Raw genomic sequence first — 19,973 nt, forward strand, 5'->3', positions numbered from 1 at the left:
TCATATCATTGGTACAGAAAACTAGGAGTTGACAGTGCCTAAAAGTACAGTTTACGTCTTTTTGGAAAGTATGTATAAGTGCATGTTTTTGGTGCACCTTCTTCTACAGCACTTTTTTACAAATGTGCTTATTTTTATTTAATGACTTGGGTTCCTGCTCTTAATATAAATATTTTGGCAATTATGAGCTTTATACCTAGCAACATACTTAAGAAAATTCTTTTGAAGAAAATTTTCCAATTGTTAAATTTCATAATGATTAGATTTATTCCCTATATATAAATGTGTCTAAAAGGATAAAATGATTTAGTTTATATAAAATTCCTGTAAACTATTTTAAATTGCTATAACTTGCATCATTAAATTGCAAATACGTTTATTGCTTATCTTTAACTCAAATAAAGCTTATGAATAAACAAATGTTATCTAAAATTTATTTCCAGAAAAGAACATATGCATCCAAGAGATTCCACCAAACAATTAGTAGCTGAGCCTTCTTTTTGTCTGTTGCAATCATACAATTAGTTTCTAGCTAAAAGATTTTTTCTGCCTAGAATTCCTTAGTCATGCTCCATGAGGAGTGAAAAATACTCCCTTTTCTTCTGCATATTTGGCATTTTATAAACCTACCTGACCTGAGTTGTGACGACCTCAAATGTTTGATAAATAATATAATCTCAATTTTACTACGAGGGTAGACAGGGTAAGTAAATTTTGCCAGAATCACCTTGATAAGTGGTAGAACAGAAATTTGAAACCAGGCAATATGGCTTTAGAATTCAAGCTCTTTGGCCTCCCTCATGGCTCAGGGTTAAAGTCTCAGTGCTGTCAAGCTATCACCAGCCACTGAAGCATGAGTTCAATACAGGTCAGGGAGCTAACCCACATGGCCCAGCAGGCCTCTCCTGCCTCACTGGCTGCTCCCCTCAGCAGTGAATTTCAGTACCTCTGCCGTTTCTGCTCCCCACTCTCTCTGGTGAATCCTCTCATCCCCCACACCTCTGGCCTACATCCCAGTTCTTGTACTAATAAATAAATAAATATTTAAAAAGAAAATGGAATTCAAGCTCTTACCCACCTATTACGCCCTTCAAAGGTAAACAGGTTATTTATACCTGAAGTCTCTGGAAGTACCAAGCAAATGCTGTAATTTTTATTCCTTTGTCAACATAATATAAACTGCTAAAATAAAAAAGCAAAACAATTTTTAATTGATAGCAATTTCTTCTATTTTCCCAACAATTATTTATCAGATTGTGTTTTTAGAACTTTTATAAAGGCATCTTTTGGAACTTCAACATTGCCAACTTTCCTCAATTTTTTCTTTCCTTCTGCTTGTCTCTTCAAAAGTTTCATTTTTCGAGTAATATCACCACCATACTGAAAAATATTTTAAAAGTTGGAAATTCAAATCACTCCGTAGAAAAATCATGTAATTACAAAGACACAATATAGTTACAACCATCTTGTAATTACCCATAAGAAAGACATCTACAAAGTTCTCTGTCTAATCCCCTTTCAAACAGATCCTAATTTTCCTTAAAGAATGGGAAAGGTCTTTATTTTTGAATGGAGATGATGATCCCTAAGGATACTCTGTATACTACATTATGCATGTCAGGAGTAATTCTCAATCTTCTTCCTAATACAATGGTTGAAATTTTGGAATATATAGCTATAATCGAATACAGACAGTCACATGTGCATAAATGTGCCTCTCTGCTAAGGATTTAGAGAAAATACTTAATTTTCATAGTAACTGAGTTAAGAATTATTTTTCTAAATAGATAAGGAAGCTCATCAAAGCAATGCAGGAGAGGTGAATTTCCCATGCTTCCCACTGCAATACAGGTAACCATTGTCTTCAAAATCTTATAAAAAATTAAGATTTCCCCATCATAATTGTTGTAAAATACTTTCTTAGTACTATTATGAAAAATTTTATAAATGAGATAATATTTAGGAATGTGATCAAAATATGAAATTTACAGCAAACAAATGAAATAAAGGGTATTATAAAAACCAACAAGGAAATTCAATATATGTACATATGCCCTTTGCCTTAAAAACATAAAATATATTATTATAAGATAGAATACAGTAGATACATACACATTTTGCCAAAACATTTTTCCTATAGGCTTTCACACTGCAAAAGAGGAAAAATTATGTAAGTAGATTCATACTATTTAAAAGGAAATTTGTAAGACAATCTGCCCTTTACTAAAGATTCTAATGTTTGTGTTATACCTGTATAAAATAATTAAATAGCCATAAGCAAATAATTAGGTAGCTGAAATGTTCTTGTTTTTATTTTCATATAATGGGGCTAATACAGAAAATAAATTCAATATGAAAGCAACATAATTTTTATTTAGGAAAAAAGTGAAGGCTTGTAGGTGGTAGGCCAAATACAGGCACGGTGGTGTGTGTGACCTTGATTATAATTATTATATAAAGTCATCTTTGGCTCACCTGAAAATACTACTATCACTACCACTTCCAAAAAAATTAAAAATGGTTATTATCCTTATTAACTCCACTGAATGTGGTAAAGAGTGATTAGGAATAAAATGAGCTCTACACTGCTTCTATAAAACCCACCATGGGGTAAAATGAATTTTAAGTTAGCCATCCAAGAAGATACAAAGTAATCTGTAATGTTTCCGAGAAATTTGAAAATAGATTCACTTCTGTATATTCCATAAGAAGATACATAAGTCATTTATTTTCTTTGAGATATTGTCTACTTCAACACTGAAGTTAGAATGATTACTTACTATCTTAAATTGCACTTCCCAAAATGATCCCTGGTTATCAATTCCACTCTACCTAACCTCTTAGTATTCATTAACCACAAATAACTTACTGAAAAAAATGGTGTGCTAGGAAATGAAATTTATTACAAATACATGCATAAAATTTATTCCATAACTATATAAAAAAATAATTGTATTTCACTACTACTTATATGTTAGAATTGGGTTAAGCTAGAACTGAATGGCAATTTGAGATACTTTAGATTTCCCAAAGGCCTTAAGACCATTAAGGAAAGTTAATAGGAAACCGTGTAAGATACTTCCTGTACCTTATTCAAGTCCTGACTTATACATATTTTGTTTCATGAAAAAGACCAGTTTTCTACACAAATCAGCGTATCTTCCATTACTATCACATCATTTGTGAAGTCCCTAATCTAGAATGTAAAATCTAACATTAGCATTCCCCTCTCACCTTTCTGACTGCAATCTGACTAGATGAGCAACTGAGCTAAATGCTTCAAGTGAACCACAGTTTATTAGCTTATATTTTACCTGAAAGGATTAAAACCATAAAAACTGACAAAAACGCCTTATCCAGGAAATTCAGTACAGTCAAATAAGTGGAAAATAAAGCAATTATTTAAACCCATTAATTTGCATTTATTAATAATGGCAAATAACATCACCCAAAAGTATTAGAAAATTAAATCAAAGTTAAGTCATCATTTAAATGAGAAGAATTACTTTAATATTTCTACAAACAGGAATAAAGCTTAGGTCAATGTTAAGTTTTTCTTTTATTTCCAAGGTATATCATTTCTAAAACAAAACCTGGAACAAAAACAATTTCAACTCACGTTTCTCTTGCAATGATTTTACTTCCAATGGCAGCTTGAATTGCAATCTCAAATAGCTGCCTAGGCAGAGAATCCTTCAGACGTTCACATATGATTTTGCCAACAGAATGCGCTTTGTCTCTTGAGACAGAAAACAATGACAACCAATAATTACAAAAGACTTGTCAAAATTATTACATTCATATTCCATGATGAAGTTTTTTTCAACTTACTTGTGTACAACAGTTACTAGCTCTTCAACAATATTTCCATTCAATAGAATATCCATTTTCACAAGTTCTGCAGTCTGGTAGCCTGCATCTTCATAATCAAAACTAACAAGAAAAATATCCAAATGATAAACATTTATACTTCCAAAGATATGACAATTTTTTATTCAAAACATTCATTTTCTATTCCCTCCCACCCAAAAAAATATTTCCAGCAAAATATTGCATACACATTTTAGAATAAGTGGTTCTGAATAGCCATAATCAGGAACACAATTCCTCATCTTTTTGTATTTATGAAAAGAGGGGTAGAAACCAGGGGGGAACATCTCTATGAGGGGAGGAAAAAGAAACTGGATCCCTATTAGCAAATGGCACCTTCTTCCCAATGTTCCAATGTTTTTATAGACTAAGTATGGCTTTTTTTTTTTTTAATGGATACAGATGTTCCTAGGACTACATAACAAATATATTTTAGAAGTTCCACTCAGCTCTCAGTAGCTTTTTAAAATTATGTACAATTCTTAATTAATAAGTAGAAGAACATGACTTTTCATGAAGGGGGTAGTAATTTTTTTTTCATTAAAGGACAGTAATAGGGACTCCCTGGTGGCACAGGGGTTAACGTCTCAGTGCTATCAAGCTATAGCCAGCCACTGCAGCATGAGTTCAATCCCCAGCCAGGGAGCTGACCCACATGGCGCAGCAGATCTCTCTTGAGTCACCCACTGCTATCTCGCCCACTGCTCCCCTCAGAAATGCATTTCATTAAATCCGCCTGTTATGCTCCCCACTCTCTCTGGTGAATCCTCTTATACCCCGCACCTCTGGCTTATGCCCCAGTTTATGTATGCATAAATAAATAAAATAAGTCTTAAAAAAAAAAAGGTAACAGTTTAGTCAATCAAAGGAACTTATTCTCCCAGAAGCAACATACAAGTATTCTTTAACACCTATAAGGTTGCTCCAAGCCTTTCTAACCTTAGAATGTAATTCTCAACTATCTTCAAGAGATTAATAAATAAGTGACATTTTAGTATACTCATATTGGTCAATATTTTTTAAAAAAATTGTTCAGGATCTAAATTTCCCCTTATATATTTACCTAGCATAGCCAGAAGATAGGGATTTCAAAGAATCATAAAAGTCCACCACAATTTCATTTAAAGGGAAGAGATATTTCAGCATAACTCTATTTTGATCAATAAATACCATATTCTTCTGAACTGCTCTTCGAGCCTAAAACAAAAGAATGATAACCTATTCAAATAATGATTACTGACGAATGTCAATTACTAACTTAAAATTTTCTTTACAAATCCTAATACAGAGAGGGCAAAAATGAAGGAATAGTTCTTTAATGGTTGAGCAAAAATATGCAAGCAGTATATCTAATACAGGAGGAATCAGTTTATAACTCAATTATACTATATTTGTTACCAGAGCTTTTAATCCTTTTTATCAATTTTATCTTTTTTGATTATATAGTATTTCACTTAACAATAAAATCAAAGTTCTTGTTTCCTATTCTTATTCATATTGGAGTGTTTCAAATAAGCATTTTTTTAGGATGATTATATCCAATTTAGGCATTACAGTGTGGCACAAAAATGAAAGCAAAATGGGAAATGGGAATATTTTTTAATCAAAGGTCTCTGAAGTATTATAATTATCTTTCAAACTATATTCAATGTCAAGTACTTAAGATGGCAAAAAGAGTGATTATTTTGGCTACTGAAGATAAATAAGAATCAAATTTCTTCCCTTTGGGCTAAAATATCAATTCAGTAATTAACACAGATGGTCAAAAATTTTGGCTCTATTTTTATTTAAAATCAAAATAATTTTAGAAGCACATGTAGGTATATATATGGATCTTTTTGAAAATTTCCTAAACCCATGGTAGGCAGAGATGAATCTTTCAAAACCTGAGCTGGGAACCAGCAATGGAGAAGACTAAAACTTATTTCTGTATTAAATTGTATAGTATTGGGCCTCCCCTGGTGGCACAGCGGTTGAGCGCTGGGCTGCAAAGGTGCCCAAAGCCTCTGCAGCGCCGGTTCAATCCCTGGCCGCCAGTGAGGGTCCCACATGGTGCAAAAGACCTCTCTTGCCGTGCCCGCTGCTCCCCTCAGCAGTGTATTTCATCAGTCTGCCTGTTCTGTTCCCTGCTCTGGCTCTGGTGAATTCTCTCACCCTCCCACACGTCTGACTGTACCCAGTGCTTATATAAATAAATAAATAAATAAATCCTCATAAATAAATAAATAAATAAAATTGTATAGTATTTATACCTGGCAAAGCATCATTATTTTTCCAGTATATTCATCTGGCGTGATAATGGTGCCCAAAACAACTGGCTCCAAATATTCTATCACTTTTGATTTATCAGGGAATTGTGCAGGATTGATGATTGTAATTTCCTTTTCTCTGTATTCCTAAAAGAAGTATCACCAAGCATTAAAAAGAAATCTTAACATATGTCAAGTTATAAAATTTGCTTCTATATAGTATGTCACTGAACCTGATGAAATAAATAAAAACAATCATTAGAATATTATCTTAATAGGCTTTGGGTTTAAAAATCCCTCTAACTAAAATCATTTAATATTAATAAGAATTTACTACAGTAGCATATTCTGGTTACTAACATCTACTAAACACATTTGATACACAATTTTAAAAGAGTTTGATACAAGAATACATTTCAGGGCCTCCCTGGTGGCAAAGGAGTGAAAAACAGCGCTATCATGCTATCGCCAGCCACTGCAGCACGAGTTTGATCCCGGCCAGCCAGGGAACTAACCTACATGGTACAACAGACCTCTCCTGCCTTACCCACTGCTCCCCTCAGCAGTGTATTTCAGTACATCTGCCTCATCTGCTCCCCATTCTTTCTGGTGTGTCCTCTCATCCCCCAAACCTCTGGCCTACATCACCCCAGTTCTTGTACACTTAAATAAATCTTTAAAAAAAATTCATTTTAATCTGCCAAATGGCCAACAGGCATATGAAAAGATGTTCAACATCCCTTATCATCAGGGAAATGCAAATCAAAACCACACTGAGATACCACCTTACACCAGTGAGAATGGCACATATCAAAAAAACAAGCAACAAATGTTGGCGAGGATGCAGTAAAAAAGGAACACTCCTACATGGCTGGTGGGAATGCAAACTGGTCCAACCACTGTGGAAAGCTGTCCGGAGGTTCCTCAATCTACTAAAAATGGAACTACCATACGATCTGCCAATTCCACTACTAGGGATCTACCCAAAGGACACAAAAACAGTGATTCAAAAGAGCACCTGTGCACTTTTTTTTTTGCAGCACTATTTACAATAGGTACAACCTGGAAACAACCCAAATGTCCAAAAATAGATGACTGAATCAAGAAGATGTGGTGTATATACACAATGGAATATTATTCAGCAATCAAAAAAGACAAACTCATGCATTCGCGGCAACGTGGATGGAGCCGGAAGGAATTATGCTCATTAAAATAAGCCAGAAGGAAAAAGAAAAATATTGGATGGTTTCCCTTATAACAGGAATCTAGGGGAACCAAATAAGACATCAGTGTAAAAAAATAATAGTAACAGTACAAACCACAACAAAGCAAAAACAGACAATTATAAACCAGAGACATCCTATGGGAGAGGAGGAGGGAGAGGGGGGAGGGGGAGGGAGGGAGGAGCACAGGGGACTGAGGTGATGGTGCACGGGTGCCTTGGGAAGGAAATTCTATGGGGACTCAATCTGAGAGGGTGAGAGAAGCAAATATTGTCTAAAAAAAAGTAAAAAAATTGATAAATGTTAAAATAAAAAAATTAATAAATAAAAATTCAGACACTGAAAAAAAAATAATAATCTGCCCCTTAAAAGGCATTATAATTAGTTGCCTTGGTTTTGCCAAAAATTTTTATAGATGCCAAAGTCAGTATTTGTTTAAAATGAAAAGAGTGCCTTCAAGATAGAATACAATATTGTCTCTATCACTAACTTGAAATCCAAAATTTCCTGTATACATGTAGGAATGAATAACCCAGTTTTCAAAGATAACTTAATGATCAACAAAACTCTATTCTTCCATCTTTGTGTGCTGAATTTTGAATAATATTTTCATCATTCTACTTTTTATCTTCAGTAAAAGTCTAGTTATTAATAATGTGATAATCCTATCATATTAAGGAAAAATAACACATAATTTATTTCTCTAAGGACTGTCTCCATCATTATTCTTAAGGTTATACAACTTTTATTGCTATTATTCAAGAAATTTTAGTTTTAATACTAGTCAGCAACTGGTGTATTAAGTTTTTCTTGCATTCTACATACATACATACACATGCACATTTATTTAGTTCTCCCTTTTATACTGGTTCACAACAGTACCTCAGTACCTTTATCAATTTTGCTGACGAAAGAACAGCTTTGTATGGAACAGTAGGGGTTGTCAAAATAACAGAAGTATTATATTCTTGCTCTAGTCGCTGGTTGAAAACTTCCATATGCAAAAGTCCAAGAAATCCCAACCTGAGAGAGAAAAAAACAAACTACAAAATTTTTATGTCCCATGGGTCTATTTTCTTTGGTAAATTACTGTGTGGAGTAGGGATGGAATCAAGAGTCACTTAAGCAATTCACATTGTAATAAGACAGCAACATAATATTATTAAATCTGGGTCAAATCTTTCATGGATAAAATCACTATAAAACTTATCCACAAAATGTAACTCCACAGTGTGAAATAGGCAGACAGAAATGTGTTAGTTCACTTTATGTTCAGAAACATTCAAGAGCAACAAGTCATTTAAATTTTATTTTCCACTAAAAATGGGACCCTACAATGTAATACAATCTTACCTCCAGCCAGCACCTAGGGCAAGGCTACAATCCCGATGAACTGTCACACTGGAATCATTTAAAGTCAGTTTTTCCACTGCACTCTTCAGGTTATTATATTCAGATTGATCTATAGGGTACATTCCTGGAGACACAGTAATTCCTAGTTATCACATGTGAAAACTTGCTTAGAGAATTAAGTTAAACATGACAATCATTTAGCTTTTAAATATTTCACAGATTAAAATATTGCTTTGCTAAAAATCTGAATATTGTTACAATAACTTCAGTGTATCTTGCAAGTTTCAACTGGATTCACATCTCAAAGGATGTTTTTATGCTTTTGCAATAATACAGGGAACACAAAAAAGAATAATGGGAATTAGGGTTATCAGGAAACTATATTGTATACACTTCAAGAAATAAAAGTACAAGCTAATCTAATACCACAAATGAAACTCCATTCTTAGATTAAAAAACAGGAGTAGAAATGAAAACTACTCTGTACTTTTTAATTCACTAGGATTATTAAAATCAAAGATAGGTTTGCTTTTTTCAATTCACTGACAAAAATTGTCTGATTCATATTCTCTTAATTCTGACACCTCAAATCCTCACCTCTAGCCCTCCAAAATCCAAATGACTGACTCTGCCTAAATGTCAGAAGAAATAATGTTCTTAAATTCCCACTGAGAGATATTAAAACTAAATGGAGAAAAACAAAGGCTGAATACTCAGCACAGAATAACCTGACCTACAATCAGGTCTTTCTTTTTCAAATGTCTATTATCACACAGCAGTAAAAGGTTCTGAGGTCATCCATCCCTGAGATGACACTATTCTCTGTCATGTCCATACCAGTAAAACAGTAAAGGTGAGTTAAAAAGAAAACACTCAGTAAGTGTCCACTGACAATTACTAATAAAGACATCGTAATTAGAAAAAAATTTAAATATAATGACTAACTCCATAGGGAAACAAAAAGGGCATTCATATTACTGCTATGTATCAGAGAGTGTGTTTCTTAGGAGCCTATTTCTTAAAAAGTACTGAAAAAATTTAGGAATGATTCTCACATAAAGTTTCACCATACATATGAAATGGTTAATATGCAAACAGTACACAATGAAAATAAATAGAATGCCCTAGAGTTATTTAAAGTATTTCCAGTAATTTGTCCTTCAATTCACAAACATATTTTTAAAGTAATAAGTCCCTCATCCTTTGGATTTGTGAGCTTCTCACCTGCAAATACCATTGGTTTCGCTGACTTAAACCCAGGCAAGGGTTCCACTGGTTGTTTATGTAAATATAATGTATCTCCTATTTGTGCTTCAGTGACATCTTTCATCCCAGCAATCAGATAGCCCACCTGTCCTGCATATCTAAATAAAATTATTATATGGATATATTTACTGCTTTAATGTTGCAAAGTGCATACTCACAATTAGCTTTACCTCCCCAGGAAATAGTCATACTTTCCAAACAAAATTTAATCAAACTGAAAGTGCAACCTAGTAATTCTCAACTCTGATGATTGTCAGCAAAACAACATACCATGACTTACAATCCCTTACCAAGAACCTCTGCACCACAATAAGTTTAAGAACTTCATGAATTTCCCCACCATTGCATATTAAGCCGCTTGTAAACTATTTTGTAAACACAGTGAAACTGGCAAAAACAACATACTCCTTGTAACTGCTGTTTCATTAGTGAATTGTGTTACAAATGTGTTTTAAGGAAAAAAGAGAAGAAAAATGAATTCTCAACAATTCTCACATCTATCTTATGTTTCTCTTTGAAGAAAAGGGCAAATACCCAGATTTCAAAATTTTACCTTATTTTTTTAAAGCTAGAATAGCAAATTGCCAACATGAAATGATCAGATTTACGTTTAGAATGCAGCATACAAACAAGAATGCTAACTAAAGATATGATAATACTAGGTCAATGTATGGCAGACTACAGACAGACTTTAAAAATATTTGAGTTAAGACTCTCAAATAGGGCCTCCCCAGTGGCACAGCGGTTGAGCGCTGGGTTGCAAAGCTGCCCGCAGCCTCTGCAGCGCCAGTTCGATCCACGGCTGCTCCCTGGCCACCAGGGGAGGGTCCCACATGGCGCGCAGACCTCTCCTGCCGCCCGCTGCTCCCCTCAGCAGTGTACTTCGGTCCTTCTGCCTGCTCTGGCTCTGGTCAATTCTCTCACCCTCCCGCGCTTCTGACTGCACCCAGTGCTTATATAAATAAATAAATAAATCTTGAAAAAAAAAAAAAAGACTCTCAAATAAAAAATGTAGTGAGCAAAATGCTAGTTTTGTCTAAAACTTCAAGTAAGTGTGACTATAGAGTCATCTGGACAATATCTTAATTTTTAGATGAGGAAACCAAGACTGAGAAAGCTTCAACTATGTGCCCAAAGTGAACCATCTTATCAGTACCTAGAGTACTGATGGAGGAAGCACTCTGCAAATATAGTTCTAAGTCAACTTAGAACTCAGTATTTCTAATGCACCTTATCTTACTAACCCCATATACCATAAGTTCTAGTTAATCTAGGTTTCTCCATGATCGCCACTACATAAGATTTATCAAATTTTCTACACTACTTTTATGGTTGAAGACTTTAATTGTAAAAGTAAATATCAAAATATCCAGTATAGATACAAATGAGTAAATAAACTATCTTTCACTGTCTCATCAAATATTTCTGCATCAAACCCAGTCTTCACCATATCATAAAAGTAGTTATGGCTAACCAAAAGGAATAAAAAAACATCAAATTTCTACTGCCCTTCACACATGAGATATCTTTCAAAAGAACGTTCACTTTATATTTGAATTGAATAATCCAGATTGTTTCTTTTTTTAAGTTACCAAACTAGTCATGCTAACTATACCATATTGAGAAAGGCAAAAATAGAAACACATAAGTATATTTTAATTACTAATGCAGAGTACTTACAGTTTATCAGTTGGCTGTTCATTAGGATTGAGAATTCCTATTTCATTAACTTCATATGTCTTTTGAGCATGTGCAGATACAATTTTATCTCCTTTGGAAACCATTCCATCAAATAAAGCTACATTGGCTATCACACCCCTATACTGGTCAAAGGTGGAATCAAATACCAAAGCTCTCAGAGGATTTTTGCGATGCACTTTAGGACTATTAAAAACAATTAGAAATGTAAAAATTAATATAACAAAATCTAATAAAATTCCTATTTTAAAATTAAATATTATGCTTAATTTAGCCTGGTATTTGAGAAAGGTTGATTATGGAACACCAAAATAAAAGGACTTCTCTATAAGGTATGATGCTTATATCTACAGTAGTTTAATTCAACTTTGAGCTTTAAATAAATAGCCTTTTATAAATTATGAAATTGACAAAATGTATTTATTCAGTATTAAAAATAGCCGCCAATTTTCAAATCTCTATTTTAATGATTGTTAAGAAGAGAACCCTATTATATTTGCTTTCTTCTATTTTACATTAATGAACCTGCCTTCTAAATATTACTAAAAACTGAAAGTTTTCCTCACTACAAGAGTATATCAGCCATAATTACGAAGCTAAAACAACAGATCAAATTGATTGTCTTTATACTTTTAAAGACATACAAAAGGTACAGAAATAGAAAAGTACTTACTGGGGTATTCTTTCAATGACTGCCTGAAGAACACGTTCAACATTTGTTCCAAATTTAGCAGAAATCTACAAATATATATGTGAAACAAATAAACATTTACAGTTGAGATGCTACTTTTCTGGTGACTATGCTTGACCATAAAAATATAAAAGAATCATAAATCATTTCGTTGAAAGAATACAGTAAAAAGAAGCACAAAGCCTATGTTGATAAAATGGCCTTCAATTACAATTAGCAATGGATCTTGGATTAAATTATAAGAATACTCTGATTATGTTGCTGAAAAAACAATGGACTAAGTTAAAAAATTCAGGATAACAAACATGACTGTGCATGAGACGTACTGCCTTAACCAATACATAGTTCTCTGAATTTCAAATTCCTTAGCAGATATATGATTATTCACATTTTACCTAAACCTCAAAACTTTCTATGGACACAATAAACAATACATGTAGATGGCACAGAGGTAACTGTGAGACATGTTACTACTATTTTGCTCTCACAGTGAGAAAGCCAAATACTCCATAACCCATGCACATATCTAAACTTTTTTATCACTAGTAATTAGACTGTCTCTGAACCATAATTTAAAAACCCATTCCTGAATATCACCTCTTACGCTTCACTCACTCTAGGTGAGAGTTCTCAACTTGGCACTAGCGACATCTTGGGCTGGATGATCCTTTGTTTTGGAGGCTAACCTGTGCATTGGAGGGTATTTACTCACATCCACTCACAGGATTCCAGTGGCACTTACCCCCTATATGTGACAAAAAAACATCTCCAGACATTTCCAAATGTCACCTGCAGAGCAAAAAACTATTCCCTAATAAGAACCATTGCTCAGGATTCCAGTATAATCTTTGCAATAATTCTTTAAATCACAACCTCAAATCCATTAACATTCCTTTCTTACATTATCTGTTATCCTCCTGCCCTGCCCCTTTCCCTTAATATGTTCCTTTTCCATCCTTATACTCTGAGCAGCTTAACATTACTGGGGAAAAACCAAGAACCTGGTATGCTTGGATTCTTGTGACCACTTCTCATGACTACAGATCTCAATTGTGCAATTAACAAATTCTGCAGTTCCAGGACCCATCCATAATAAATTCACATTACCACTCAGTAAGACTATTTCATACCACCTTCCTTTTCAATCCATATTTTCCTTTCTGGTCAACTCACTTTCATTGATGACTTTGCCTTTTATTTCATCAAAGGATACAGAACACATCAAAAATTCCTTTCTGTAGGGCCTCCCTGGTGGTGCAGGGGTTAAAGAAAGCACTATGAAGCTATTGCCATCCACTGAAGCACAAGTTCAATCCCCCACCAGGAAGAAACCCACATGGCACAGCAGACCTCTCCTGCCTCGCCCGCTGCTCCCCTCAGCAGTATGTTTCAATACATCTGCCTGTTTTGCAACCCACTCTCTCTGGTGAATCCTCTTATCCCTCTCACCTCTGGCCTGTACCCCAGTGCTTGTATGCATAAATAAATAAATCTTTTTAAAAAAGTTGCCTCTCTAAATACACAAATTAATCTGCACTTATACTCACAACCTCGATTTTACTTGTTACAACCTGAGAATGTGTCCCACTTCTCTAAAAAGTCAATCCTTCAAAGTTTCTATTCTGAATCCTACTCTCTAATCCTTCTCAACTTTGTACTCAACACCCAATAATGTAGTCTGACTTCTAGGCCACTTCTCTGCCTACTCTTTCTCCCTAGGAAATTGCATCCATTCCATGCCCTTAATATCACATAGGTGCTGATTCCTAAGTATCTATCCACTGTCCCAAACCTTTCCACAAATGCCAGAATTGCAGATTTACAAAATATCTCTACTTTGACACCTATATTTTCCTTTCATATCTGTTCCTACACAGGTCACCTCCATATTAATAAGTACTAGTATTCAACCAGTAGCTCAAATCCAAGTTCTCTTGACTCTTTTCTTTTACTTCCTTACACATAACCATCAGCAAATCTGTTGTGCCTACAAAATTCCTACCTACTGCTATAAAGCCATCTCATTCAATTTACCTCCTTTCTCTTCTTTAAAGCATGCTAAACCTTGCCAAACACCTCAAGCCTTTTACTCCTGCTTTTTTTCTTCTTGGAATGCATTCTTCTTAAGTCTTCATTTTCTCATGTCTCAGTTCATCAAACAGATTTTCCCTAAGCTACTCTGCCTGATAGCATCTGAGAGGAAAAAAAAAAATAAAAAGATTTCTCCATTGTTAAAAATGGTATTCCATCTGGAAGACTGCAATTTGTTGAATGAATATATTTGCCAATATATGTCTCATTCAATAATTACTATCCCACGTTACCAGGATTCCAGGATGGCCTTAAAATGAGGTCCTATTCATAAAAAAAACCATTACATTCTCTGTGTGTGTATGTATCCAAAAAGGAAAATTACTACTTCTTCAGTTATTATCAAGTTATTTGTAACCATCATTGTGTTAAGGTTAAACAAAAAGAACAATTTACCACCTGAAGCTTGCTTTTTCAAAAATCAAATGATAATGAAAGTAGACACTAAATATTGTACTGCCACAAAGACATCATACCACACAAGTAAGTAAAAATGACATTGTAAAACTACAAAAACATTAAACAATTAAGAGCTAGCTATGAACTTTTTTTATTTAGGACAATTATCTGAAAATTTTAAAGTATAAACATCTCTTCAAAAAAATAGTATTTTACCTTAATACATTCATCACTTGGAATATCAAATAGTTTTTCAATTTGTTTTTCAACACTTTCAGGATCAGCATTCTTCAGATCTATCTTAAAAAAAGACATTATCACTTACTATAATGATAAATGTATTATGCGTTAACAGTATTTGGACATGAAAGTATAACTGCTTTTAACCTAACTTATCACACAATGATTTTTTTTCTAAAGTATTTATATATTCTAAATCTAGAAAATACAATTTTAATAAGGAAGGCAATTGAACAATAGAGGGCAGCAGAAAATTTAACAGTTACTCAATTGTTCAATAACAATTATAAATTATTATCATGTAAACTGACTTTAATATTAAGTTAGAGATAACTTATGACAGCATACCAGCACAAATGGGCAAGTCTGCTTCTCTTAAAACTTAACTTCAATATAAAAAATATAAATGGATACAATGTAGATTTTTAAATTGATTCTTTATTAATTTAAAAATATATAAAAGTTGAGGTTACTCAGTTTAGCACTTACCTATTATAGTTCAGGCTATATATTGTTTCCTGCTAGGTGATATGCTCCTTTTCATTTCCTATATAGTGTAACACATATTTTGGCTGCCCTACATTCCTTCCCTACAAAAAAAGCTGTCCATCACTTTATATAAATTCAAGGAGAATATCTTTTCAACTACATAAAAATGCACAGGTGTTTGAATTGCAATTCTACCCATGAAACCAAAGAAATAAATCCCACCCAACAACATATTAATAAACGTTGAAGATCCTTCATATAAAGAGTGGATTTATGTGATACTGTGATTTATAGTAAGAAATATGTTTGTTCTTAGCCCCCTTTCTGGCACACAGTTCCCAAAACCCTTAAAATATAAGTGGCAAGACAACTTTTATTATGTTTATGATGACTGCAGGACCTCATCTACATAACGTGGTTGACTTCCAGTGGAGCCAAACATAAGATTAGATGGTTGGAACTTTCAGTTCCACTGACCTCTGGGGAGAGCAGAAAGGGGCTAGAGATTGAGTTGACCACTCATTTAATCAATCATGCCTCTGAGCCTAACCAGTCTAGCTCCACAGTCTCTATCCTTAACTTGTTCATTCAACTCCATAAAAATCAAAAGGAAAGGTTTCAAAGAGTTCCAGATTGGAGATTTGGGGAGAATAGTGCACTCAAAAAGGGCATGGAAGGTCCCTTCCCACATACATTACCCTATACATCTAAACATATATTTAGTTGTTCTTGAATTATATTCTTTTATTAAAAATCAGTAATCTAGCAAGTAATCTAGCAAAATACTTATCTGAGTTCTGTGAGCTGCTCTAGCAAATTAATTGAACCCAAAGAAGAGTTTGTTGGAACCTCTGACTTAAAGCCAGTCAGTCAGAAATACTGGTAACACCCCTGACTGTTGACTAGTGTCCTATGTCCAAGGAAGAGATCATGGGAACCTCCAATTTATAGCTGGTCATCAGACGTCCAGGGAACAACCTGGCTTGCGACTGGAATAGAGAATTAGGGGGTGAGAACAGCAGCAAGGGGGCACTCTTATAGAATCTGTAAAATCAGATTCTAACTCCAGATACTATCAGGATTGAGTTGAATTATTGGACAGTGAGCTGGTGTCCAAGCACTGCCTATTGATGGTATGGGAAAAATGAAACCTCTCACATTAGAAATTGGATCACAACAAAACATTTTACTTGATATTTAAACGCTAAATATACTTTTAGAAAGTAAAATCATAAATAGCATTGTTTTTTCATTATAATTACCTTGTTTATAACTGGAATTACTGATAGTTGTGCTTCAAAAGCAAGAAAGAAGTTTGCTACAGTTTGGGCTTGAATACCCTGGAAAAGTCAAAACATAAGATACTGAGATTTTCTACCATCTCTCCAAAATTTCTAAATCAAGACCACCTGATACACCTTTATCAAAAGCAGAGACACACAACAAACAATGGTATCTATACTATTATGCATCCGTTCCCTGTGAAAATGCCTTTCAGTTTGAAAGCATTTATTGGGGGCTCTATGCTAGGGCACTACACACAAAGGTCAAACATGAAGGTCATCAAAATAGAGGTCACAGTCATGTGACGCAGTTTATAAAATGAAGTATTGTGTGTGTGTGTGCGCGCGTGCATATTAACTTTCCCCGAAAGAATCAGGCATGATTTCACATAAATTAAAAAAAAAACTGGGGAGACTCTGAATAGACTTCATAAGAAATTGAAATATATCAAAAGCTTAATTTAAAAAATAATATATCATAACTCTGGTATGCTCATCAAATAAGAACTGAATATGTCTCTTAGAGTTATGTCTATGCCACAAAAGAACTCAGTAACATTATACATGTGTCCTTTAAACCTAACTATTCCCCAAGAACCAGAATGGTAGATTACCAAAAAGGTCCGGTAGGTTCACTAACAAGAACCAGGGGGAAAAGGAAAAAAAAGGAAAAAGAAAGAAACCTAACAATTCCCAAATTAATACTTGACAATAACCAAAATGAACTGAAAATTTAAGACTTATTTTCAAGTTTTGCTAAAAATTGATGTGAAAACATCTACTAACAATATCGTAAATCAATAAAAAGTACAATTTCATGTACAATTCCTGTATCAGTTTAAAAAATCTAGAAGATTCACTAGTCAGTTTCACAGAATGCTTCAGTATAATAAAACTTAAATTAAGAGGGATAAAGCACATGATTTTTATTAATAAATCTTATTTTTTTCAAACACGAAAATGCTCCCTGTAATACTTTTTAAGTATAATCTCTTGAGATAACCAAACAGCCAAATCATGTTATACAAAATGAAAAGTACCTACCTCATTTGCATCCACCACAAGTAAAACACCCTGGCAAGCAGAGAGTGACCTGGATACTTCATAACTAAAATCAACATGGCCCTGAGAAAGAAAAAATAGTCATACCCCTAATGTTAGCTGTAGTATTTTTCAGGATTATCACAAATCCTTTAACTCCATTTAATAGAAACTTACTAAGTCTAAGTTTCTTCTTTTTTTTTTTTTTTAAGAGGCACATATTTTATTTATTTATTTATTTGTTTGTTTGTTTGTTTATACATGCACTGGGTACAGTCAGAAGCATGGGAGGGTGAGAGAATTCACCAGAGCCAGAGCGGGGAGCAGAACAGGCAGAAGGACCGAAGTACACTGCTGAGGGGAGCAGCGGGCAGCAGGAGAGGTCTACGTGCCATGTGGGACCCTCGCCCTGTGGCCGGGGATCGAACCGGCGCTGCATAGGCTGCAGGCAGCTTCGCAACCCAGAGCTCAACCGCTGCGCCACCGGGGAGGCCCTAAGTTTCTTCTTTTAAGCGTAAGCTTGTAAAACAATTTACACTAAGACTGAGCAAATAAAAAAAATGCTAAATATTTAGTATTCAGTTTAGAAACTAAACAAGGATTTGTTTACACTAATGGTACAAGGCTGTCTTTAACAAGAGACAAAATTAACATTAAACTTACTGGTGTATCAATAAGATTTAAAAGGTACTGCTTTCCTTCCCAAGCATAGAACAGAGATGCTGTCTGTGCTTTAACAGTGATTCCTCTTTCTCGCTCCACTTGCAATTTATCAAGAACTTGCTTATTATCCTTTGTTTTATCAATTGTCCCTATAAACAGACACAGTTATTGACATTTCTTTGGGCTTTTAAGAAGAGACAATACAACATCTAAAATTAAGAACCAAAAATTTTTAAAGCAGGATTAAAGTAATTACCAACTACTCATTGTCATCAATTATTAAAATAGCATTAAGTGAGGATACCTGTTAGTTCTAGAAGTCTGTCGGCTAAAGTACTTTTGCCATGGTCCACATGTGCAATGATACTGAAATTCCTAGTGTTTTCAACAGGGAATCTAGACATGTCAATTTTTTCCTACAAAAGAAAGAGAAACATATTTATGAGTATTAATTTTTCATAAGATTTCTAAGCCAAAGAATATTATTTTAGTCTTCTTTGAATAATTTTATTTCTAACATATGTAATGTTTATTCCTCTGACAATAAAGTTAAATTCATATTACAAGCAGTGTATCATATTTGATGTCTCATCAAATATATCTGTTTCACTGCTGACGGTGACCATACAGCTAAATAAAAGTTGCTGATAGTATTTCCACTACTTAGAGGACCAATTAGGAAGAGAATTTATTTTCATGAGTGAAGAAAACAAGATACCCATAACTATTAAACAACCTTAGAGTGACTTATCTAATAAAACCTTTTTAAGGCAAAAAGCTGGAGGGTTGAGGGAGGAAGGAAACTCTTTATCCCTATTACACATTTTATCAGCAGAATCAAATCTATTTAAAAATTTGTGCTCCTAAAAAAGGCTTCAAAAGTTTAATTTAGATACACTTCTGTTACTCAGCAACTTCTCTGGGCATAGATAAAATGAACACCTTAACCCAAAAAAAAGGCCTCATTAAACTTCAAAAATATTTAAAAATGAAACTACTGATTTTTAGTGCATACTTCTTTTTAATATTGTACTGCAACTCATTACAAACTATTAAAAATTACCATACAAGTAAAATGCCAGGTATTTTGTACTTTGAACACTTTTTTTCAATCAAATCTATATTTCAAAATAAGCAAAAAATATATGTGGAATTACAATGACATGTATAAAGTTGTCATGAGCTTTAAATTTCTATTTTATAAGTTCTCCAATATAAAACAAGAACAATGCAACTGTATCTGAAAGACATTCTGCAAAAAAAAAAAGGAACCTGCAAAAAAAGGGACCTGATTTGTTGTCCTTTGAATTCTCTCTCCCATGCTCCCACCCCAATCAGTTCAAAGATAACGAGGCCCATATCATTTTTAAGAACTATGAATTGCCACACTAACCAATTTTAAATTCCACAGGCGTTT

The 19,973-nt window shown here is 33.9% G+C and overlaps 1 protein-coding gene across 1 annotated transcript; it reads right to left on the minus strand.

Moving 5' to 3' along the window:
• Positions 1 to 1,242: 1,242 nt before the first annotated feature.
• Positions 1,243 to 18,960, minus strand: GUF1 (GTP binding elongation factor GUF1; the record flags this gene model as incomplete). The annotated part of the gene is made up of 16 exons (XM_084234036.1): positions 1,243 to 1,380; positions 2,113 to 2,149; positions 3,620 to 3,739; positions 3,832 to 3,933; positions 4,934 to 5,067; positions 6,123 to 6,266; positions 8,233 to 8,365; positions 8,696 to 8,819; positions 9,920 to 10,059; positions 11,642 to 11,845; positions 12,333 to 12,397; positions 15,057 to 15,140; positions 16,832 to 16,909; positions 17,897 to 17,977; positions 18,557 to 18,705; positions 18,861 to 18,960. The coding sequence occupies 16 exons, from the start codon at positions 18,958 to 18,960 to the stop codon at positions 1,243 to 1,245; spliced, it is 1,833 nt and encodes a 610-aa protein (XP_084090162.1).
• Positions 18,961 to 19,973: the final 1,013 nt, after the last annotated feature.

Source organism: Talpa europaea, assembly GCF_964194135.1.
Source record: "Talpa europaea genome assembly, chromosome: 5".
In the NCBI taxonomy this organism is placed as follows: Eukaryota; Metazoa; Chordata; class Mammalia; order Eulipotyphla; family Talpidae; genus Talpa; species Talpa europaea.